This window comes from Artemia sp. Qi Xiang Cuo, chromosome 11 (assembly GCF_049724085.1).
Source record: "Artemia sp. Qi Xiang Cuo chromosome 11, ASM4972408v1, whole genome shotgun sequence".
Classification (NCBI taxonomy): domain Eukaryota; kingdom Metazoa; phylum Arthropoda; class Branchiopoda; order Anostraca; family Artemiidae; genus Artemia; species Artemia sp. Qi Xiang Cuo.
Window position 1 is genome coordinate 15,583,429 of NC_142804.1, and position 26,405 is coordinate 15,609,833.

The window sequence follows — 26,405 nt, forward strand, 5'->3', positions numbered from 1 at the left end:
CAAATAATTTCTGCACGTTTTTGTACAGTTTATTACTTATTATTGCTTGACTAACTGTTAGCTGATTTGACAGCTTGCGGGCTCTTATAGGAAAACGAGGTTTTTCGTAAATTTAAATTCGGGGGATGATTTTTTCGGTCTGAAAATATCAAAAGGCCCTAACAGGTCGAATTCTTCTTCGAATGAGTCCTCATTCACCTGGATCAGCTGCCAATTGTGGCCTGTAGACGAGGATAACAAGAAAAAAAAAAGAGAAATGAAGTTTAAGTGGCTATATTTGGTTTTTTAAAAACAGGGAAGAAGTGATCAGATTGAGCTGAAATTTCGAGGATAAGCTCCCGGGCCCTAGGAAAGCTCAGCCTCTAAATTTAAGCCGATTCGGACAATGTTAACGGGGGGCTGTGGTGGGAGAGTCGAAACTTCCGGCCCAGTTTACCCCATGAAAGTCGGAGGAGGATGAAATTTTGCACGTTTCTTAGCTTGAGCTTGGGCTACAAAATGCGATCACCGCCGTCTCTCTGCGACCTCTAGGACCTGAAATCGCTTAACATTGTGGTGGGTCGCCTCTTTATAGAGGCACAAGTGTGCCTCCTTGATAGAAACAGATATATTTTGGCACAAAGAATAATTTAAGCCAATGAAAATTTTGATAAATACTTAAGAGGTTAGCAGGCTACTCGTTTATTTCATTTCATTGCCTTTTCGTTTCACCAAAAAAGTAGAAGACAAATCCATCAATAATAAGTGTCAAGCAGTAAAACAGTCTCTTAGTTAGTAAAAATGGTTGTTTTAAAAGGGGTTTTCCTACAATTATGGCGAAAATTGAAATTTACAATAGAATATAATGACGAATAATAGCTCACTTAAACATAAAAACAGGAATGAAACAGGGGTATAATTTGCTATGGAGTAGGGGAGACTGCTCCATCCCACCCCTTGGTTTTGCCCCTCCCAGCTAAAATTTAATTTCTTCAAAAATCTTGCCAAATCTAAGATACCCTGCATAATTCACACATTCTTAGAAACAGTTCAGTTTTCTTGAGTATATCTTTACCTTTATGGTATATAGCTCAATTTTCATTTTTTGCAGTCATTTTCAATTGATTTGGGGAACTTGACTCCAACTTAACCCCCCCCCCCCCACTGGATTTTGACAGAATTACACCACTGGCATGAAAATCAGCAAAAAAATCGATAGTAATGATTTCCATGCAAAACACTTGATTTCATAGGCTCAAGAACTACCGTGTCAGTGTGGGCAAACCTTTAAACTCAAAAACTTAAATGAAGTCACATACCTTAGTGCAAAAATGACGCCAGCCGGGAAAACCTTGTAGGTCTTGAAGAATTTTTGTCCCATTACACCTCCCAATACTGCACTTGCACCCATGGTGAGATAATAATTGTTTGGATTGTTACTTAACTGGTAGGCACCAAGACCAAGAAGGGAGCCGAAAAGAAGGCCCATTGCAAGAGAAGGAACACTGCCTGAAAAACAGGGTACAAAGAAAAGTAATAAAATCCATTTTCTATTTTGAGCTCTGTATTATTGCTGCCATGCCTAAAGGTTATATCTGACATTGTCATACATTGCAGACAACTACCAAAAACCCTTTGTTAAGCTATTCTCAAGTGGTGGACCAGCAGGGCAATGTGCATTTCATCACAGATCCTCCCAAACTGCTTAAGAAATAGCTTAAAAGATTTGTTTTTACAATTAGCTCTGAAGTGTGAAAATGTCAGATAAGCCTTTAGACATTAAGCACAACAACAATGATATTTCAACAAAGTGTTTGCATACATTGCTGGACATAACAAAAAAAAACTATGGGAAGACAATATGTAATAATTATCCCTGAAGCCTGCATTCCATGTGTCCTCTCTCCCTATGTCCTGAATTCCTGCATCCTATTCCCCTCAAGTTCTGGTATGATCTCACCCAAACAAATAGGAAGGACACAATTTTGGGGGAAATCCTCCAAATGAACCCAATCACTGGTGACAGGTACACCTTCATACAGCCATAGAGAACTTAGGGGGAGAGGACATGGGAGGAACTCTCCAGAGTGATGCATCTCAAAATACCAATGTCCTCATTCTTAGATAAAGAATTCACAAATTTTTCTTGATAAAATGGAGGGGGTCTTTCTGACTGACAAAAGGGAAAAAAGTTCATCTATTCCCTCATGTCCTGGTATGATCTCACCTAAACAAAGGGGAAGAAAAAAAATTCTTGCGATTGACCTATTCCAATGAACCTGTCCTAAAATTTGTCATGGATGATAAGCACACATAGGAAAAAAACTTGTTGTTAGATTATACTAAAAGGTTTTTTGGAAGGATATATCTTAAAGCACAAATGGCTGAGATCTTAGGTAAAAATTTCACACATTTTTCTTGGGGCATATCCTTCTTTTCAGTCTTAGAGGGATCTTCTCTAACTGCCAAAAATCCTGAATAACAAAGTAAGCCTCTATGCTAATGACTTGAAATTTCTTGATAGTGCAGACACAGTAGATAATATTGAGTCAACCTAACTGGACCTTGATGCATTCACTGACTGGGCTAATATTTAGATGCTTGAATTCAATGCATCAAAATCCAAGACTCTCCACCTTGCAAAGAAAAACATACATACTCAGTACCCATATGAATTGTAATGACAGGTCCTGTAAAGCTATTTCCAGCAGCCATGTGGAGATAGATCTTGGTGTCCTGGTAGACAACAAGTTGAATTTTTTTATTCATGCACAAGCAACTATTGCAAAGACTAATCAGACACTTGGCTTAATGAAAAGCACATTCGTGAGCAGATATCCAACAGTTATGATGAAGTTTTACAAGAGTCTAGTTTGACCAAGCCTAGAGTTCAGAATGTGTATTGCATGCCCAATCAACAAGACTGCCCAAGCAGTCCTGGATTCAGTCCAGAGGAGGGCAACAAAAGCTATTAAAGACCAGTATGATGCCCCTTATCCATCCTGTCCCCACAAGGTTAGAATAACATCCCTAACATACCATTGCAAAGGAGGCAGTCCAATAAAAGCTTCTAAATGCTGAGGATACCATTCCTGGCCTTTTTCAACAGGACAATTCAAAGAGAACTTGTGGTCATCATCACAAGCTTTTCCAGAAACAATCAAACACCTAAGTAACAAGTTCTTTTCAAATATAATTGTCAGCCTGTGGAACTCCTTTAGTGAAAAAACAGTGACCTTTACCAGCATGGATGTGTTCAAGTCATCAATGGAAAGGAGTAGCTCAACAGACCATGATGCACTATTTGGGATGCCACAAATGACTAACTATCATCACTGAAGCTGGCAGACACAGGATTCATCCTATTGCAAGCAAGCGTGATTAAAGATTATAAGGTTCTAAGGAATTTGAAAAAATTTCTTAAATCCAAAAATATATAAATACTGCTTTAAATACTAATATGGTCATTGAAATCGTATTTTCAAAACATGAAGTCAAAGAAAGTAGACTGAAACCAAAATTAGAGAATTTTTTGCCAAAATTATGTCTGTGGGATGTAAATCTAAGCAGGAGAATGTACTAATGACATACAAATTGTGATGTGAACAGGGGCACCATCCTTAACCTGTTCCATGTCAATAGCATCTCAAGAACAAAAAAAGGCATCCCTGAAGCTCTACCCAAAGCATGCAAATGCCAGGCTGCAAAACTAGTTTTTCTCTAACCATGTAGTTAGTCTGTAGAACTTCCTTGCCCAGAATCTGGTTATGCCTCCAAGTATTGAAGCATTTGACCCAGCAGCTGGTTTAGTAAGCCATGGCTTATAGTTTGGGGTGTTCCAGAAGACAGAACTGTTTCTAAGGTTGGTGGTGCCCAGGAAAAAATTAATTACAGTCCCCCCTATCAACTCAATCATAATAAAACAAATCAAAGTGAAAAATTTGGTGAAAGAAGGCAATCCCCCAGCCATGTGCCCCCCCCCCAGCTGTGCTTCCTACAGCAGCTGACCCAGTTGCCCCCCTCTTAAAAACAGCTCTGTCTGATTAGCAGAGTCACCATCATCATTAACTAGGGGAAGAGCAGCTAAAAAGAGCTTTGTATTGAAGTATAGTAGTCAGGACTGTATCCAGGGGAAAATGTTTGTCTGAATCATAAAAAAGATAACAAAGTACATACAAACAAATTGTTGATGCATTTATTTTTGTAACCCCCTCCCCTTCCCCTGGAAAAAATACCTATATTTTTACAATCTTCAAGGCCTTAAAAATTCTGAAGGAATAGAGGAGTAGGAACTTCAAAACAGCTCTAATTTACTCTCTGGATTTATTCTTGAAAGTCTCATTACCCCAACTTAGCCACTTTCTAAGATCTTTGAACTTTACCCCCCACCCCTGTATATACTACTTCAGGGTATATATTTGCACATTAGAGGGGGGGGGGTAAAGTTCATTTCCAACACAATTGAACTTTAAATTTGCATTCAGGATGCAATTCTGACTATCCAGGTAAGTCTGAACTTTATCCCTCCCCTAATGTGCAAATATATACCCTGAATTTGTATATACAGGGGTGGGGATAAAGTTTGGTTCTAACACAAATGAATTTTAAATTGGTATTTTGGATGTAAATCTGACTATGGAGGTAAGTTTGTGGTAAATTTATAGTGGGCTTTATAATTTATCTAAGATGAAAGTGAAAACATCATTTGATGGGTTTTTTTATGCTCTTTCATAATTCAGTAATTGCTTCTGGGGCTAGTTGCATCTTGAGCCCTTAAAGGAGCCCCAAAGTATTTCATTTTTGTAACCACACAAAGAAGTTATCAACACTAGTTAAGTTATTAAAAATTGGTTAAAAACATATCTCAACTTTAGAAATAAGTTGTTCAAGAGTAATATATTCCAAAATATTTATTTAAAACAATTCAAACCTCATTTATTAGGCAACTCAAATATAAACTGTTTTCCTACCATTTCATGTTTTTCAAATGCCATCAAAAAATACTGCTGAATTTTGCAATTTGAAATTTTGCTGTCAACAATTCAGGGTATGTTCCAATTCAGGGCATATAGTTGCAGATTAAGGGGGTGAGGGTGGGTAAATTTGCAGTGGGCCATATAATTCAGCTAGGATGAAAGTGAAAACATCATTTGATGCCTTTTTTATGCTCTTTCATTATTCATATAAAATACTTTTGGGGTCCTTTTAAGGGCTCATGATGCAATTAGCCCCAGAAGTCATTATGAATTATGAAAGACCATAAAAAAGGCATCAAATGACATTTTCACTTTCATCTTGGCTAAATTATACTATCTTAGAACCCATATATTAAAAGAGCATATACCCTACCCCCCTAATGTGCAAACATATACCCAAAATTGCATTCTGAATCTAAATATAAGCAAATGAACTTTACTCCAACTCTTAAATATATCCAAATCAGGGTATATATTTGGACATCATGGGGGTGGGGTAACATTCATTTATGATGTAAAATAAGGTTATATTTAGATTCAGAATGCAATTTTGGGTATATATTTGCACAATTGGGGGTGGGGGTATATACTCTATCAATATATAGGTTCAAAGATATTCATCATTGTCTTATTTTAATAAACTGTATTTTAATTTTTTTTTTTCTTTAAACAATCTTAGAACAGCCAAGACAAATGCCATCTATAAAAAAAATTCAAAAGATATAAACATTGTGTCAAAAGCATGGGAAAAATCATATTTTTTTTTCTTTTAAATTGGAAAAAGAAGGAAAAAAAAGAGGAAAGATTTGGGCCAATATCTACAAAATCATATCGAGTTAGGACTATAGTGAATACACCAGTTATTGCCTTTTTTATGCAGATAAGAAATATAATACGCATTTCTCGTCTGAATTTATTACAGGCCCCCCCCTATATATGTCCCTTATGGGTTAGGTTAGGTATAGCGTATATAGGGGGGGGGGGGCAGTAATTTATTTCCGATAGAAATGATTATTACACTAATAATAAGCATAAAAAAAGGCATCGAATGGTGCAGCCTATTCACTTTATTCCTAACTCAATAATAGAATTTTGTAGATATTGACCAAGATTTGAGGATAAAGGTTTTCCCCTTGGATAATATGTTAACTAGGATCATTATGCATATTATAAAGCAAGGATTGTTTTCTTAACATGTCTCCTTATGAGCAGTCACAACTGGGTAAATTTCTACCAAATTATATTATTGAGTTAGGAATAAATTGAATACACCATTTGATGCCTTTTTTATGCTGATTACAAATATAATAATCATTTCTATCGGAAATGAATTTCAGGCCCCCCCCCTATTTATACCAATTCAGGGTATATATTTCTACATTAGGGGGAGGGGGGCAAAGTTTAAACTTACCTCCCATTTAAATCAGAAATAAAATTTGCCCCCCACCCCCCCCTAATGTTGAAATATATACCCTGAATTGGCATATATAGGGGGGGCCTGAAATTCATTTCCGATAGAAATGATTATTATAGGCTAGGCCTATTCGTAATCAGCATAAAAAAAGGCATTGAGTGATATATTCACTATGCGTAAGTCAATAATATGATTTGGTAGAAATTTACCTACAACTGTAACTTTATACCCTTGTTGTTACCATAGTTCTGCAAGCAAGAAGAAAATAGCAAAGAAAAAGATGCCACTAAAGGGCCCCTTTAAGGTCCAAACGGAATTTGAAAATGTGGTGACCAATGTACTTGGAAAGAGCGTTTAAAAGCACATCGAATCACAGCATATGTTTATCCTGGACCTTTAGCTAGCCTTACAAATTAATCCAGGAAACACAAATGTAGCCTACTGTCATTTTCATACAGCCTAGCAGACACAAAAAAATGAAATAACTGTATTTATGATTACCTGCTTTTACATATCCAATAATACCCCCTCCAGCAACAAGGGCAGCATACCCATAAGTTAAATAGTCCTTGGAAGCCATTTTTCTCGGAAACAGAATGTTTTTTTTTGAAAACTCCTTCCAACTTTAAAAGCAGTGTTGTAAAACTAAATTCTTCCCAGTCAGTGTTGCCAGAACATTTAACATAAAATACGCCGGACTCTTCGAAAAACACGCTTAAAAATACACCAGAACTTTTGAAAACCATGACTGCCAACACGGTTAATTCCTAAAGTGCTAAAATTGCCCAGACTTGAGTGTTTCAAAACATTTTCGGTTTTACAATCAAAATTTTTTTGGCGAGTGTCGTGGCTTGCGCCGCGACACGCCTATGGCCCGCTAAGTGTAGTTGGATTAGTTTTGGGTCAATTTTTTGAAAATCACACTGAAAATTATTAAAGGTATTAGCTTATGCTGTGGTTTTTAGAAACTTTTTATTTAGTTAGCTAAATGTTTTGATACAATAACCCCTATGATTTCAGTAGAACTTACAGCCAAAGCCACACCAGAAATTTTTTTCAAATTTAAGAAATATAAATTAAAAGTCTTTAAAACCGTAAAAATCAGGATTTAGAAAAAGTATGAGGCTCAAAACACTTTCCTTCTGCCAGATATGAACTTCAAATTTGAAAGTTTCACTTTAATAACATGGAGAATTTCTAAGATCATTAAAGATGAGTGCCATTTGGAGAGAAACAGGGTGGAAATACTTAATCGTAGAGAGCCACTAATCTGCACTTTTACCCTTTATATATCAAAGCCCCAAATTTTCGGCAGAGGAGCTTATTTATATAGTTGCCATAAATGATTTTATAGGTCTTATTGCCTTTCAAATCAAAGCAGGGATATCCTCAACCCCAAAATAAATTCTGCAGTAGCCTACTGTACATTAGACTAGCTATGCTTCATCTTTCAAAAGTAAAAAAAAGTATGAAAAAGTATAAAACTTTCACTCACAAAACAATAAAGTTCTAGTTCATACTCAAGAACAAACCATTTGAATTTTTTCAACTAAATAGTGAGCTTTCAGTGTCCGAGTCCGAATGACAAACAATGATTAATAACATTGTGTTATCCACACTTAATACAAGTTTGTTAAAAATCAAGAAATTATGCTCTTATAGTCTTACGAGGGGAAAATGATATTGATATATGTTAAATTCCTTTGTCTGGTTTTCGATGATTTAATTTTTGATGTCTGGTTTTCAAAATAGATAGTAATAAATAAAATTGTCATGAAAGGAAAGAATATGCGAATACTATTGGACTACAGCTTCTTTACATGACAAAAAGTAATTGGATCCAAATAAGGAAAATAATTTTAGTCAGATAGAGCATTTCATACCAAAAATGTGTCAGTTCAGTTAAAACATGCCAAGACTTACGCCTGGCGGGATGACTCAAAATTTTCCCACCAGTCCCCCTCAAAATACGTTAGTTTGGCGGGAAATAATCAAATATGGCAACAGTCCTAGGATAAGACAAGAATGGACCCCAGGCTGACGATATCTTGTCCGTAAGACAAGTAATGTAGTGCTCTGGCTTGGCTAGATTCTGTAAAATTTTGCGTCAGATTTTGATGTCAACCCAAAGTAATCCTGAGTTAAATCACAATTTCAAATATAGTTTTAACTCCAAAAATTTAGCCTACTAATCGCTTTGCTTCTGTCAAGTTTGGTTAAGAATAATGACAGTATTTTTTCCCATTTGAAAGGAAGAGTTTCGAAAATTAAATTTAGCGTGATTACAGATTACGATGAAATTTTTGCCTCTTCTCCTGTTTCTATCTCTTTGAGTCAGATTAAATGCTGGACTCATTCATGTTTCGAATTCGGAAGTTCAAAATTGTTCAACTTTTGAGCAATACGAATTAAAGATTCAAAAAGTTTTACACATTGTCCTCAACAAAATTTAGCATTTAACAGAACAAAGTTAGAAAAGCCCATGGAAAAGCATGGAGGTCCTCCAATCAACCTCCTGTAGGTAAAACAGCCAGCAATACCAACCAACATAATATCTGCTCCAGACGAATTTATCGCTGCTAATATGTTAATTTAGGTAAGTCCCCATATTTGTACCACATTAGATAGCGCTAAATCCTTACATTCAAGTATCCCTTCTCACTTCCAACTTTTCCAATTATTTAAAAAAAAATAGGTAAATATATCAAGCATAAAAAAGTTCCTCTTTTTTTTAACCCAAAGTTCACACAGCTTTTTGTTGCAATTATTGTCGGATTTGACTTCAACAAAAAATCCAAATTCCTTGTTAGAAAATAATATAAAGTTCATACCGTGTACTTTCTATGGCATCCTTTGACAGCAGCGAGAAGTTAATTATTATATAGTTTCATTTCATATAAGTCCTAATATTTTTACCACATTTTATAGCGCTAAATACTCTATTCAAGTTTTATCTTTGATTTGGTAACCTCTTCCGATACTTTCTCCCAAGTTTCATGACTAAATATCTATTTTTGAGCTGTTAAGTCCCCATCTTTTCATCACATTAGGGAATGCTAAATATTCATGTTGAAGTTTTGTCTATGGTTAGGTTAGCCCTTATTCAACTCTTCAAAAGATCTGTCGGAATTAGATAATGTCGAGATTGTATATAGATCAAATAGTTAAGATAGATAAACACGAAAAAATATCTAATAAAATAAAAGGCTTTACTTTAACCCGAGGTTTGCAGAGCTGTGTTTTTTTTCTTTTGCCGTTGAATTTGACTTCAAGCGAAAAATTGTGATTCTCCGCAAAATATTATTTGTAGTTCACATAATCAACTTTTGTGGCAGCGATAAATTTGTTATAAAATTTATTGAATAAAATTAGTTTTTAGTGTATTCTATCTAAATACGTTTAAACTATTTAATATTGTTGCATCTCTTCCGACTTACGATCAGTTACGGATTTGTCCTAAATATTTAAATGTTAACTGCTATAAACTTATTACCATAATGTATCTATGGAGTAAATAAACTAAATTACAATGTGAAATTTGATAACCTTTCAGAAAGCATCTGACTCAAAAAATAAAATTTTAGTTCTCAAAAATTTCTCACATTAAGAAATGCTAAATATTCATGTTGAAGTTTTGTCTTTGGTTAGGTTTACCCTTATTCAACTCTTCAAAAGATCTGTCGAAAATAGATAATGTCGAGATTGTATATAGATCAAATAGTTAAAAGATAGATAAACATAAACAAATATCTAGTAAAATAAAGGGCCTTACTTTAATCCAAGATTTGCAGAGCTGTATTTTTTTTCTTTTGCCGTTGGAGAGCGGCTCATCATCTTGTTTGTGCCCTCATAGCCCATAAGGCATTGAATAAATATAGGGAGGGAGGAAATAAAAGCTGCAGATATCTTGGAGTCTTGTAATTAATTATTAAATAATTAATTATAATTAGGCAGTACTTGGTGCTGCTACTTCAATACTTTTTGAGTACTTGACAAAATTTTAAGTTTGTCAAACCACCAACCATGGTCTCCAGTTTTGAAATGGAGATCATCATTTTCTGCCACGTTCACTCCTGGTTCGGTCATATCTGTCTCAGACCAGATAACTCCTTTGTTTCTAGGGCACTTTATTGCAAACTACTCCAAAATTGAAATTAAGGCGTGAGGGCCAGTCGAAATCCTAAATGAAGAACATCAAATTCAACCCCAAACCCAGTGTGAGGTTGAGACCAAACAGTCACCGATGGGACTCCTCCTAGCTTGACATCATTGACTCTTGACTGCACCTAATGGAACGCAACCGTCTGCCACTCCCTAGCGCTAGGAAGAGCTGCAAAGGTTGTGTCCTAATTCAAGAACAAAATTAACCATAGTGACTGAAGCTTACAAAAATGAAGAAGAACCACGGTATTTTTTTTTATTGATGACCAGCATCAACTCAAGCTTACGAACTGCTTCAAGTCTCGGGGGTTAACACTTATCCTCAACAACCTGGTGGATCAGACCTTAAGTCTAGAGCTGAATATTTTTAGTCTGATGTTTGAACGGATAGAGGTAAAATGGTTATTTCAATTTCAACGTCTATGCAGACGTAGCTAAACATCCTGATATATCATATAGCTGGCAGTGATATGATATATCGCAGGTGGTGATACTGCATAGCAAAGAGTAAAGGTGCATCGCTGCATTAAGACCAGGATTAAAATAAAAACATTTAGACAAAAAAAAAAAAAAAAAATCTAAACTGTTCCTCTTCGCTTAAAATTTTCTTTAAAATTAAAATATAAAACTTGAAAAATATATATTTAGGAAAAAATGATTTGTTATATTCACGATTAAATTTATCTCCTTTGTTCAATCAGACAGAAATAGGATTTATAGCATTGCTTCAGGGAATCGATGATGTATATATATATTTTTTTTTTTAAATAAACCCATTGTTACTTATAGGGTTGGAGAGAGGTGGAAGTGTTCCAAAATTAAAATTTACAATTCCAAAGTTAGAAATAAAATTCTAGAAAATTACGGTATCAAAAGTATTGTAATTTCTAGCTCGGTAAATATCAAACCAAGAGCTCCTTAAATAGCTTAATCGAACTCGTCAGCCCTGAAGTGTCATATTTAATAAATTCTAATGCAACTTCTGAACCTCTGATAAATGAAGACTTGTATCGGTTGTTATACTACTCTGTATCAATAATTTTACTAAATTAATATCTTTCATATTTTGACACGCATTTTATTTGAACTCCAGAAGCAGGTAACAATTAAATAATAAGAACAAATCTAGGTAATTTCGAAGACCTAGCTACCTTTCCGTGACGATAAATAACAGTCCAAATAGGGATAAATCCTTTTACTAGACAGTGAAAAAAAAAACAATAAAAACATATACTGGATATTTTGATTACATATACAGTGATAATCATCAGCAGATTTTTCTTAATCAGCATTTCTGCTGATGACGATCACTGTATATGTGAACGAAATTCCCAGTATATTTTTTGATTTTTTTTTCTCTGTCTAATGAAAGGATTTATCCCTATTAGAACTGTTATTAAAAAAAAAAAAAAAAAAAACTATAAACGGGATCACAAATTGAATCAAAATTGATGCAAAAGAAATACGAAGAAACAGGAAAGAAAGAGAAAAAAAGGAAAGAAATACAAGAAAATACGAAGAAAAGGAAAGAAATACAAAGAAACAAAGCAAAGGAGATAAACTTTTGAGTAGACTAATCGAAAAAAAGTAAACTGCGCTACTTTTAAATTTAACAAAGAAGAAAATATCTGATGAAAATTACTCACCTTCGGCCTCAAAAAAGATTCCAGTAAAAAGTCAAGGTGAAACCCAAGTTACTCTCGTGATTTATTCGACCCCAGGGATAACAACCATACGCAACGTGTGCACAGGGCCAAATTTACAGCTTTGACGCTTCTAGACCCAAGCGTTTTTGCGGCTCCGTATTCATACCATAGGACGAAGAGTCAATTTTTCTTAAGAAAATAATCTTTATGGTGACAATTTTTATCTTATCGCAAAATACCATCAGTTATGCTAATAATTTGAGAATCAAATATTTTTACGTTGGGGTATTAAGAAGGATTTCAAATGTAAGCATTCATCTACAATCACAGGCTCAAGATCGTCGGGATAAAAATCAATTGCTCACTTGCATGCTTCGTGAGTTCTGAGACATGATCTGCGCAGCGGCGGCGTGCACCTGGTATTTTGAAGATAAATCACAACAGTCCAGCTTTTGTTAAGAAAAAATCGCTCATTGATGATTTATTGCACCCCCTGGCATTGTGTGCCCTTAAGCCTGGGCCTATTGGTAGATCCTGCCTAACTATGCAAACGAAACCACAAGGAGGGAACTTTACTATCGCATCACCGTCAATTCTTCCTCTTCATTTCAATTCATATCAATGCCAATTCATACAGACTTTTCGAGTTTCTTAATTTTAGATCGAGTATGCTTATGGGATTTTGGCTATGAAAAAAAAAAACAATTCCCTTGATTTAAACAGAATTTAAGCTACATTATTATTTTATTAGTGAAGCTTTAATTGATTTTTATAGGCACTTCCAGTTTACTGCTTACAAGCTCAGGTTACTTGTTGGGACTTATGGTAAAAGTCCCATTTTGTCCAACAGGTCCAACTCCAGGGGACTTGTTGGTCATATGTCAATATTTATGACACGGTATTCCACCTTTAGACAACAAGCAGCCAAGCCTATTAGGCTTAGGCTTCATTTGTTCGCCACTTCTAAGTCCAACCAAATCCAGTCCCAGATTTTGCATAGAAGTCCAGTGGACATTGTCCGTCACGCGACGACCCAAAATCAATCCAATCTTTCATCCCTTAATTCTATGACTATCTACCTTAGTTCTGCCGTAGGAATGGCCCCTGGATGGATGATAGATAGACTTATTTATCAACAAATTAAATGACTTCATTTTTATACAAGCCTAAAAAGGGCTTATCCCAGATTTGCCCCTCAATTACTAGGACTATCTGTCTTGGCTCTTTTCTACAATTAGCCATGTCTTGATGCCTACTGTAAAATACTTGATAGTCCTAGTAATTAAGAGGCAAGTCTGGGATAAGCCCTGTTTAGGATTGTGGTTTAGGATATAGGATGTGTGGCCGCTTGTGGTCTAAAGGGGGAATACCGTGTCATAAATATTGACATATGACCAACAAGTCCCCTGGAATTGCAGGCAAACGGTGAAACCTATAGTTTCCCAAGTGTTTGGTTAAATGGCATGGGTAAACTGAGGAAGTAAGCATGACTCTTATTGGACAAATACTTGTGTGTTAGCTTTTGGAAAGGTACACCTGCCTAGATTGTCAGGCAGGTTAATCTGGAATTTAAAATTCACATAGGACCGTTAGATTGCCTGGAATAAGAGACAAACAAGGCACGCCCACCTATGGTCTTAGGCAGGTTCCGATCAACATTTTGATATGGCCATTTTGTTCAGCGTAGTTGAAATGTCCGGAAATTATGTCTTTGAGGATGGGACTCCCCCCCAACCCTCAGGGCAAAGGTTGTAAGTTACGCCCTGGTGGTATATAAGGTTTCTATAGAAAGCGTTGTCTTAGAAACTTCAAAAACGGCTCATTCGATTGAAAATTGAATCAGAGGGTGAAGTCAAAAGTAATCAGAGGGTGAACCCCCCTCCCCCCTAAGCCCATCATTTCCCCAAACACTCCCAATAAAAATTTGAGATAGTCGTTTTGTTCAGACTATTTGAAAGGTCCGTTAGTATTTGAAGTATTAAATTAGACCCTGGGGGCATATAAAGTTTCTTATGGAAATCTTGGTCATATAAACTTCAGAGGGGGCTCGTTGGACTGGTAATCAGAAGCTCTAGTGCTCTTTTTAAGAGTCAAAATGATCGTAGGGCAGCTAAACCCCCCCCCCTCCCACACACACACACACACACATGTCGTACTGTCTCGAAATGCATCAAGGAAAATTTTGAGATAGCCCTTTTGTTAGTCTAAATATTATATAACAAGGCTTTTGGGGTTGAAACAAAGCCTGGGGGCAAGGGTTGTAAGTTATGCTCAGGGGGTATTTTGGGTTGTTATAGAAGGGCTGGTTGTATAAACTTTAGGAGAGGCTCATTTGGTTACAAATTGGAAGTTCTAGTTTCTTGTTAAGAGTCGAAAGTGATGGAGGGCAGCTAGCCCCATTCCTCTCCGACTAACCCTCTTCACGAAACAAATCTGAGTGAAATTGTGAAATAGCGATTTTGCTCAAAATAGTCCAAAGAGCATATAACAAAGCCTCTAGGGTTGGCAAAATCCCCAGTGCCCAGAGGATGGGTTCCAACTCATGCCCTGGGGTCATATAAGGTTTTTATGGAATGGGTAGTCGGATAAACTTCAGATAGGGCTCATTTGATTTGAAATTGAGTTACTGTGGCTTTTTTAAGAGTCGAAAGTGATTTGAGAGAACCAGCCCCCCACCCCCACGCTCATCATTTCCCCAAAGACGTCAAATCAAAATCTGTAAATACCAATTTTGTTCAATGTAGTTGAAGGGTCCGGAAATAATGTTTTTGAGGAAGATCCACTCTCCACAGCTCTCAGGGCAAGGGTTGTAAGTCATGCCCCGGGGGCATATAAGATTCTTATAGAAAGGTTGGCTGTATATACTTCGGAAGGGACTCATTGGATTAGTGATCTGAATTTCTAGTGCCTTTTTTAAGAGTCAAAATGATCAGAAGGCAGTTAATATTCGAAAGTTAATAGCCCCCTCCCCCAACACGTCGTTTCTTCTCGAAATACATCGGACAAAAATTTTGAGACAGTTATTTTATTCAGAATAGTCCAAAGATCATATAATAAGGCTTTTGTGGTTGATACAAACCAGCAGAGGCTAGGGGCTAGGGTTGTACGTTATGCCGCGGGGTATTTAAGGTTTTTATGGAAGAGATGGATTTTTAACTTTAGAAGAGGCTCATTTGGTTGAAAATTGGAAGTTGTAGTTCCTTTTTAAGCATCAAAAGTGCTGGAAGACATTTAGCCCCCCCCCCTCCCCAGAAACTAATATTTTCACCAAACGTATCTGATTGAAATTATGAGATAGCAATCTTGTTCAAAATAGTCCAAAGAACATATACTAATGCCTCTAGGGGTGGATCATACCCCAACGCCCTGGGGATAGGGTAGTAAGTTATGCCACAAGGGCATATAAGGTTTTAATGGAATGGGTGGTCGTATAAACCTCAGATGGGGCTTATTTAATTTGAAATTCTAAGTAGTAGGGCCCTTTTTAAGAGTCAAAGTGATTTGAGTATATTAATTTGGAATTTTCAGGAAATGATTGAGATGATCAATTGACCAAAAAGGCAATATTTGCACGGTAGTACTACAGTAACTGCGGCTGTTTCTACAGGTACCACAAAGTAATACTACTGCTACCACTATTATCACTACAGCTTCTATTTCTATTGCAAATACTACTAGCGGTAAGGGTATTTAAATCAACATATCTTAAGAAACGTTAAAGAGAAAGTTGACCAAAACCAATACATACCATGTGTATACAGATTGCTCATACGGGCGAATCAGCAATATTTTTGAAACGGCTTATCATATCAAGAGAAAACTTCAGGGGTATCATGAGTGGGATGTTCAATTGACCAAAATCTGTTTCTACTGCTATTAATACTGCTGCTACTATTAATAATTATACACTTTTACTGCTACTACTGTTCCTACTACCAGGGGCGTCCCGATACTCATTTCATTGGAGGGGCGATCTTCGTAAATTTTACCTAATCGCTACCTGATTTATGCCGAATTTTCTGCAGGAATCAAGAATTTTGCTAAATTTCGGGCAATCTTGCAAAATTTTGTCAAAAATTTCGCCTTCGGCGAAATTTTTACCGAATGGCAAAAACGTTGGCGGGGGGGCGCCACCCCCCCCCCCCTTGGGGCGCCCCTTCCTACTACTAACACTACTATTATGACACTAGAACATTTAAGGCTACACGTATGAAGGTGAAAATTTGACAGAATATTGAGGGGGAATTTGAACTAAATCAAAACACTACACTCAGGCAGATTGTCAAAAGGGTGTATTTCAAGAATTGATTTGGGTATTAAGTTGAAACTTTCTGAGAATACTTAAAGGGGAAGATCAATTGACAAAAATGTAATATATACATGGCACTACTAACACTAATACCACTGCTACTTTTCCATATGCTACTACAACTACTCCAACTACTACAACTTTTAAGGCTTAGAGTATTAAGGCAAAAAAGGCGTCAGAAGGGTGTCTAAAGCGCATTTCAACAATATTTTTGGAACAGTTTAACATGTCAAGGTGAAGCTTCCGGGGCATCATGAAAGGGATGTTCAACTGACCAAAAGGCACTATACGCATGCTACTACCGCTATTAATACTGCTGCTATTACTGCTACTACTACTACTAATACAATACTAACACTCCAACTACTTTTACTACCACCGAAACGACTGTGACAATAGTACTTATAAGGCTAAGTCTAAGAAGGTAAAATTTGAGGGAATATTGATGGCAAATTCAAACTAACAAAAGACACTGTGTATTTAGGCTGTCAAAATAGCGTATCTTAAGAATTGATCAGTGTTTTAAGTTGGAACTTTCAGAGAAAACTTAAAGGGGAAGATCAATTGACCAAGCGGCGATACGTGCACACTTCTACTAATACTACTGCTACTGCAACATTTACTAGTTCTACTACTACTATTACTATTGCTCCCACTACTACTTCTGTCTTAACTACTTGTAAGGTTAAGAGCATTAAGATGAAAATTTCAAGAAGTATATGAACATACAGGCTATCAAAAGAGAAAATCGAAAATATCATAGCAATAGCTAATTGTATTATGTTGAGTAGTTATACTACTGCTGTGAGTACTATTACAACTATACCTAAGGGTATGAAGGTGAAATTTTCAGAGAATATTTCTGAAAATTTACGTTGTACCGATGACAACCTGCCATCCGTAACCAGGTTGTCAAAAGGGCATATCAGCAATATCTTAGGAGCAGTTTCGTGTGCGAAATTAAAACTTACAACACTTGTTGTAGGGGATGTTGAACTAACCAAAAAACAATATTTGCATCATAATACTACTGCTTCTACCCCAAAAACTACTACTGCTCCTACTATTATTATTACTGCTACTACTACTACTGCTACTAAAGCTAAGACTACTACTATTAACTCTACTACTACTACTATAACTACTGGTGCTACTACTACTACTAATAAACCTAAGGGTATTAAGGCAAAAAATTCGGGCAATATTGTAACTGTATTGAAATAAATCGAAACACACTATGCCTACATAGGTTGTCAAGAGGACGTATCAGCAATGCTTCAGGACCGGTTGATGGTATTAAGTTAAAAATTTCATCTCGTATGTTGAAGGGGATGTTGAATTAAAGGGTGCTATTTGGAACTGCTACTAATGCTACTGCAACTATTGCTACTAAACTAGCAAAGGGTATTAAGGTGAAGCTTTCAAGGAATGTTTAGGTGGATGCTGAACTAAATCAAAACGAACTATGATCATGTAGATTGTCAATAGGGTGACAAATCAATATCACAATAACGGATCACATTATTAAGTTAGACCTCTCAAGGTAAATTGTGACATATTTTGAACTAGCCAGAAAACACTATATGTATACTTTTGATACTACATCTACGTTTACTGTAGCCAGTGACACTAAGGGTATTAAGTTGAAACGTTTAGGGGGAGTTTCAATTAAACGAAAAAACTATACACATGCAAGTATTAAAAGGGCATATAAGCAACATCTTAGACACTGCTGCTCTATCATAGCTAGTAATATCATTGATATTTTAAAGGAGCTAATTTGATTGGAAAGTCAAAGTTCTAGTACCTTTTTTGGGAGTCAAAAGTGATTTCGAGGGCAATAAGCCCTCCTCTTTAGCTCATAATTTTCCATACACTTCCAATCAAAATTTAATATAGCCATTTTATTCAGCATACCTGGACGGTCTTGTAACTGTATCTCTAGGGCTATTGCGTAGGTCAACCCCCACAGTTATGCAATTTTCCCATTATGTTTAAAAACTAAAAATTGCCCTAAGATTAAATAAAAGCACTGTGTGAAGGCTGATTGCCAATAAGACATCTCAGCAGTATCCCAAGAACGACTAAAGGTATTATGTTCCAACTTTCGGGGCTACTTCTATAACTACTTTTTTTCTTAAAATTTAACTAAATCAAAAGAGTGTAAGTGTGTTCAAGCTGTAGAAGAGCATACACATATTTTTTTGCGAATGGTATCACGTTTTATATTTCAGGTCTACTAGAGGAGGTATAAAACTAAATTTAACACTACTATTTGAGTCCAGATTTTTAAAAGGGTGTGCGATGCTAAAATTTTCTCAAGCATACAAATAGCAGGCCAAACTATAAAATCCTAAGGAAAAACCGAAAAGATCTAAACTATTATTTTCTTTTCAGCTGAAAAGACTATGTCAACATAAAACGAAAAGAAATTAATTAAAAAAACTTTTTCCACAAAAAAAGTTTATCAAACAAAAGTAAAGAACTCCATCGAACCAGAAATGAACAAAAATAAAATAACTTATCAAGCGTAAAACTACCACAAATCAGCATCGATAAATAAATAAAACCCTAAGCGAATAGACAATAAATAACCGAGTCAAACTCAAAACGAGCAGAAATTAACATTAGTAGGGCTCAAAACCCCTATGCCTCCCCAAGCCCAGAACATACTTTGCACTTTACTGAATTTTTTTTTTAAATGTTTTCACTTTTATAACTTTAATAAATAAAATATTATCAACATTTAAAGAAATAAATATCAGCATATGTGTATTCAACTGAGAATGCACATTCATTTGTGTTTTTTTTTGGGGTTTATTTATTTATAGATACTTATTTGTGGTCAATTTACACTTGGTGGATTATTTGATTTTATTTTTCTCATTTTTGGTCTAATGGAGTTCTTCACTTTTCTTTGAAAAACTTATTTTGTGGAAAAAGTTTTTTTTAATTAATACTCAGTAAATGATGATTTGATATCCAAGACTAAAAACTTAAATCACGGGAGACATGCTGGCGTGATATGCTTAAACCGACGGTGTAAAATCCGGCTACTGAAGCAAAATTCACAAAATTATTTATATTGATGCTTGTGCCAATACCTGTATCGATAAAACATATATCGATATAAAATTAAATATATCAATACTTGTGCCGATTAATCTGATTTACTTTAACCGATTAATACTTCTCTGTTGGAAAGAATTACAGAAAAAACGCGAGGATGCTGTACAAAGCTTAACCGTCATACAAAAGAAACATGTCACATGGATAGCATGGTGAATTGTAGCGGTTTATATACCAGTCTGATCGGGGATGAATCTAAATTTCTACACATTTTCTCAAAAATAGAAATTTCAACGATCGTTGACATATCAGTAATTCTCCCATGAGCTCGAGCATACACAAAATAGATATACTCTTTGCTCAGTGGCAAAAAGTAGAAATGTCAAGGGGAAAAGTTATTGTATAAAGTAGCAATTCCAGGGGGCTAGTAACATAAGGAGTTCACATCAAGAGAAAAGAGCCCTTATTCGAACATACTTGCAATTCTCTGCATTAAAATCAAGACGGCGTCCTGGATTTATGTTCTGGAGGGGGGAGGGTATGATACGGCCCAGATTGAAATACTTCATAATAATATCAATCTTGTACCAAAGTCAGGGTTGTCAACTGCTCCTTGCTTGAAAAACGTAGAATATTTTTCATAGGCAAATTGAGCCCAAAATTCAAAAGATCTACCCAAAATGTCATTGAAGTGGAAACACTGACAGAATTAAATCGAAATTCCTATCCATTGTTGAATATCGACTTGTCGTGTACCTTATATGTTAAATTTTCCATTTTGAATTATTTTATTTGTCGACATGGTTTTGTCTCAAATTTAACCTGTGCAAGGGGAAGAGGGCAGCTAGGATCCTTTTAACAGAAAACCTCTTTAAGCAAAAACAAATGTCACTCTCTGCATGTTTAATAAGCTTCCGAGCTTCGCTCCCTGTACACTTGGACAAATCCATGCTTATTATTGCTATGCTAATTTTAATTACCTTCAGTAAATCCAGAAAAAAATAAACAATAAACATGGATAATGTAGCGGTACTAATTTTATTTGTAGCTGTAATACCTAACACATAAAAAAGCAAAACAAAAGAAAAACAAATCAAACAACAATAAAACGTCAATACAATTTTGCACAAATTCAGAATTTAAAAATTGTTTCCAAACGGCAGTGACGGGACTAAAAAAGGTGAAGATATTCAAAAATGCAGTCAGGCACAATATTAAAATGTTAAAAATCTGTGCATTTTGGTTTTGAGTAAAAGAATTTCTTGAAATTAAAAATACAATAAAATAACAAAATACGAAAACAAATGCATTGGATAGTTCCAAAAAGATAAAAGATAGCAAGAAAGCTGGAACTTTGAAATCGTCAGAATATTCAAATCGAATATTCAATAACTTTGAAATCGTCAGAATATAAAATATGCGAATTCTATGCAGCCTACTTTACTCCATACCATGTTTTACGTAAACCCGCAAAGACAGACATGCATTTTATTTGCACAAAAAAACAGTTTAAATACGAATAACTGCAAACATTGAAAAAACAATTAAGAGGAACATAGATGGTATTTTGGGTCTGATCCCATTAAGATAGTATTCGGTGCTAAGTTTATGAACACATCTATTACATTTTTGGAAAAATAAATCGAATTTATTAAGCTTTTGAGCAAACATTTTTCTTCACGGCCAGGGCCATTTGAAAAGAGACAAGATACACTATTATAATGAGATAATATCCAAACAGTAAAATTGGCATGATTTCGTTATACGTACAAAAATTACATAATGAGGGCTCAATTATTTTTCGTGAATTTGGTATTGTTAAGGGGTTGAGAGAAGGTTGTTCTATATATTGAGTTCTATTTTATATTCTTTTTTTATTTGTACGCAATGTTTTCATAGCTTTATAAGGTTTTCCCTTTTTTAGCTTATTGTTTAGCAGATTTTGTTCATTTTTCTTCTCTGTCATTATTATTGTCATCCACTATTTCACTGTTGTTTGTATTTGAACTGGTAAGATGAATTGTCATGATTGATATACAACCGGTCGCTTTTTCAGGCATTTTTTTGTCTTAGTGCAACTTGTTGTCATATTAAGTTGTGTTTATGTTAATAAAAATGTTGTAATTGATTAAGAAGTGAGCAAAAAAAAAAAAAAAAAAAAAAGAAAACCGAAGAAGCTATCAGATCTGAATAAAAACTTCGCTTGATTTTTTCTTATTCAAAAATTACAAATTACAGATTAAAAAAAAAAACCTGTTCAAATACAAATTTTTAGAAGTCCAGCCTAAATGTTCCCGTTAGGTTTTGTTTTTTTAGTACGGCAAATCATTTTAAATATTTGCTGTAGAAACTCGTCCGAGGGCTCATTTGAAAGCCAATTTTCATTTCTGTAAGTTTCAGCGAAAATTTTGGAATATGGCAATGGTAGTCCCACTGGCAAACGTCAATTCTCTGCCAAATGGGATAGCTACGTTGTACAATTACATATTATTGAACTGCTAGCGAACCCATAGGTAATATTCCAGTAAAAATCTCGAAGGAATCATTGATTCAACTTAAACTATTTGTCGAAAACAACACTACTTATAGTACCCTAATATACAGTAATAAAGTGGCCCAAAATGCAGTACATTACCGTTTAAAATTAATCATTCAGAGATAGGCCAAGCTACAGCTCCTATTTCAATGTCCTCTTTATACATAGCACTTTGTCCCACCAAAGATGAAATTTATGAGTAAAAATTCAATATTAAGCCAATTTTCTACGAAAGAAAAGTTTAAGCCAATTTTGCGAAGCGAAAACGACTGAACAATGTCACTCGGGGATTTCAAGCTAGTAAGTCTATTTGAAAACATAAAATCTTATTAGAAAATATTAGAAAGTTTCTTGAAACTAAAACTTCTTTAAATGCCTATTTAAAATAGAGCATCGATCAGTACATTTCTTTCACCATTGTATACTCAATGATTCCTTTTCAAGCAGGAAGCTTTTATTTATTTAAAGAAAAATTTGTCGACGGGAAATACGGACTGTTCTGAACTCATCTGAAACAGAAGCGAACCGAATATCCGTCTACATAAAGGCGTTTTTTCCAATGGAATCCAGCTGCCGAAGCGAAATTCAATTCATAAAATATTCAGCTGCCGAAGCAAAATCCGTCAGAAATTAACTTTAAAGCAACAAAATCCCAATGCCTGAAATTCAGCTGCCGAAGTGAAACTCGATTATCAAGAAATTCGGCTGCCGAAGTGAAACTCGATTATCAAGAAATTCGGCTGCGTTTCTGTAGAGCAGAAAAGGAGTAGAGAAGGTTCTGTACAGGAATATTACCAAAATAATGTTTCAAAGTAAGAGATTATGATCTCATTTGAAAAGAAAAGATTTGTGCGATTAGTTACGTATAAAAGGATAGAACAGGGCTGAAAGCAGTTAAAGCATAAGTTAGTTCCCGCAAAGACGACATTTTAAAAACCCAAGGAGAAAGAGGACAAGTAGCATCACATATTTGCTTTACTAGACCCTTTACTAAAATATTGCGCCTTAATCGTGTTCAGTTTTTATTTACTTGAAATTTTCATTGTAGAAAAATACCCCTAGCCTACTTGGGTTCACAGAGGTAGCAGGTACGCACCTAGGGTTTAGCTAGTATTTTGAAAGCCCCGCGACAATGTCACTTTTTGCCCCTCTTCCACCATTTTTACACAATAATATAAGGAAAAAAATTTCAGAAGCTGCGCCCGGGGACAGTTAACGAGAAGCATGGCCACCATCAGGGAGGAGCAATTATTTTAACAGTATGCATAACTAGGGCGTAAAACAGATAGAGCGGCATTACAAAACCTTTTAACTTTGAACCTACAATAAAATTTAACTTCTTTTCAAGAAGAAAAAAAAAAGAAAAAAAAAGAAAAAAAAAGAAAAAAAAAGAAAAAAAAAGAAAAAAAAAGGAAAAAAAAACTAAAAAAAGGAGAAAAAAATGGCAACTTCTACTTTTTCTCTTCTATCAAACCCTAATTTTCCGGTACATTTTTCGGGAATATTAACAAACAATGAAAAGGGTTGTTCACACTTATGTTTCCCTTAATCAAAGTCAAATAGCTAAAACGTGTCATTAAAAATAAATATGGTCACAACAAGAGAAAAAACGATAAATACTGACAACCACATTAGTCAGACGTAAAGATTAATACTTCAACATAAAGCTAAAGAATTTCAGAGTTTTAATTACTATAAAATTACGCTACGAATAAAATCTGAAGAGGGTCTAACACCGATTGACTACACCTTACCTTTACAATTGTGAAATACTTGTCATTTTCATCTTATTTAAAAAGAAACAAACAAAAAAACTTAAAGCAGATCCCAGTTCATATGTCATACGAGGCGAATGCACAAAACCATTAAATTTTGTTTGACATTATACCAAAGAGAAATTAATATTAAAATTTTTTTGAAGCCAAATAATACTGCTTTTTCAGAACTTTGACCCACTAAAATGAAAACAAAACTTGATTGGCTCTTTTTCGTAAAAGTTTAAACCAATAAAAAGAACGAAAACTGTTTCAGTCACAACCTCTTTTGGAAGTAAACTCTTTGTTTCTGCAATACAAAAATTTTAGGAGAGGGATGCGACCGAAGACTTAAAAGATGCTCAGAATCTATCACGAAAAGTAGAATCGTTTGGAGGAGCAAAAGACGATTCGGATGGTCTCATTCTACCTCCCCAAGATAGGTCAAATATTATTGAGTACTTTTTTAACGTCATATAGACTACGTAGAACAGTTTACTCAGTAATACCCCCTCTGAAACGAGCTGATCCCCTTCAGAATGAAATCATAGCTTCCCCCTCTCACTTCCAACAGTATGAAGGAGGACACTACAAAACCCCTTTGAACCCATTGGATATGGCCTGAATCGAAGATTAAGCAAAATAATGCACTATAAATTATGATTACCTTTCAAACAATATAAATGAAAAAAGATTATTTGCTATCTACAAATTAAAATGATGCTTAAAATGAGATTCACAGGGATTCACCAAAAAGGACCGGACGAGCGACCACCAGGTGGCGCTTTCACTGCTATCGATGTCTTATTATCTTCATCACAATCATCAGCACCTGAAAAAGAAAACAGTTGCACCTTCAATTGTGAAATACTTACTTCAAAAGCTGAGAAATGAGATAATATATTTTTTTTCTTATAAAAGCATATATATTCCTAAGTCTGCTGTTTTTTTCTGGCAAAATCTTCAATTAGAGTCACAGTTTATTGTTTTTTGACCGAGTAATACCAGTCCCAATAGCCCAAAGTTACAAAAAAAAAAAAAAAATTGCGTTGATATTGACTATAAATGTACACTAAACAGTAAAAAATAGCGACGAAGACCATACTGCCTTTCCATAACAAAAAACAAAAGTACGAAGAACAATAGGGAAATCTTTTTGCAAGACAGTGGAGATAATTTGAATGAATATTTCGGCCCTATGTCCAAGGGCCGTCCTCAGCAAGACAAAAATATATGAAATAAAAAAGACTCACAACAATATGCGACCAATAAAACCAAAAAATAAAATTTTTTTTCAAAGCAGTCCTAGCATCCTTACTTCAGCAAAGTTCAACCAGGACTGATAGAAAGTAAGGTAAAACAAGGCGATTCAATTAGATGAAAGAAAAACAATTTAAAACCACGTTCTTATTGCTAATCCAGCCTTTTTGGCAGCTAACCTCAAAGGTCTTTTTGTAACCGGTTCTGTGTTAATGTCTATCGGTTTTTAAAATATTTTGTAAGATCATTTTTATTTAAATTTGTGTATAGAGCATTTAGTGTATATTCCCCCAAGTCCCTATTTAAGGAAATATTATTATCAATCTTAAGTCTGATTTCAATTGATTCTCGGACTACCTGCTTTATGCCTAGGTCATTGCTAATAAGAGCGGATTCATCAAAAAGTATATTGTGGCTAGGATTTTCAAAAATATCGCTGTCTCATGCAGAGCCAGATGAAACAGTGGAAATTTTAGGATTTAGAGCTTTGACTATATCATCTTTATGGTGTTGCATGTACTTTTCTAAATTCTGGTGTGTTCTACGTACATAATATTTGCCACAATCGCATGGTATTTGATAGACCCCTCTTTGGCGAGTAACTGGGGATTTATATTTACCAGAATTTAGGAAATTTATGATTTTGAAATTATTTGCAAAAAATATATACAGATAATTATGTGTTCAAACTCTTCTAAGGTATGTAGTGATTTTTGGGATGCACGGAAGGTAAATAATTTTTGAGGGCTTCTCGGAAATTTCACATTGTAAACTATCATTAATTTTAGGGGAGTGTCTTTTCAGTCTACAGTTAATTACACTATTAATAAATAAAACAGGATACCCATTTCCAAAAAGTATGTCCTTGATACAGTTTACTTTAGAAATCGAAATCGCAAATAAAATCCCATTCCTAGATGTGTTAGTTATTCGTAGCTTCGATAAACTCAATTTTACTATTTATAGAAAACCAACACAAAATAATAGATATTTACATTTTAAATCAAACCACCCCCCACAAGTTAAAAGAGCAGTCGTAATATCCCTCGTCAATCGTGTCCTAAATATTTGTTCTGATTCCCACATCACAGCAGAATTAATTATTTTAATTAATTAATTAGCAATGACCTAGGCATAAAGCAGGTAGTCCGAGAATCAATTGAAATCAGTTATTAGATTAATAATATTTTATTCCTAAAAAGAGATCCTGGTGAATATACACTAACTGGTCTGTAAGACAATTTAACGAAAAATTACATTACAAAATATTTTAAAAAACTAAAATGCAATTGACACAGAAT

General features: G+C 35.0%; 2 protein-coding genes across 5 annotated transcripts in view; both read right to left on the reverse strand.

The window, feature by feature from the left end:
- The window catches only part of LOC148946689 (transmembrane protein 14C), an 8,178-nt gene extending 1,148 nt beyond the window's left edge, over nt 1-7,030 (reverse strand). The window contains exons 1-2 of the mRNA XM_089096393.1: nt 6,871-7,030; nt 1,265-1,488 (exon numbers count right to left, since the gene is read on the reverse strand). Of these exons, the coding sequence (XP_088952519.1) occupies nt 1,265-1,488; nt 6,871-6,949 (303 nt within the window). The 5' untranslated portion in view covers nt 6,950-7,030. The remainder of the gene's footprint in view (nt 1-1,264; nt 1,489-6,870) is intronic.
- A 13,548-nt stretch (nt 7,031-20,578) lies between these two features.
- Nucleotides 20,579-26,405, reverse strand: part of CRMP (Collapsin Response Mediator Protein) — a 104,572-nt gene continuing 98,745 nt past the window's right edge. For all 4 annotated transcript variants that reach the window (XM_089096334.1, XM_089096331.1, XM_089096335.1 and 1 more), the window contains one exon: nt 20,579-24,676. In XM_089096334.1, the coding sequence (XP_088952460.1) occupies nt 24,591-24,676 (86 nt within the window). In that variant the 3' untranslated portion in view covers nt 20,579-24,590. The remainder of the gene's footprint in view (nt 24,677-26,405) is intronic.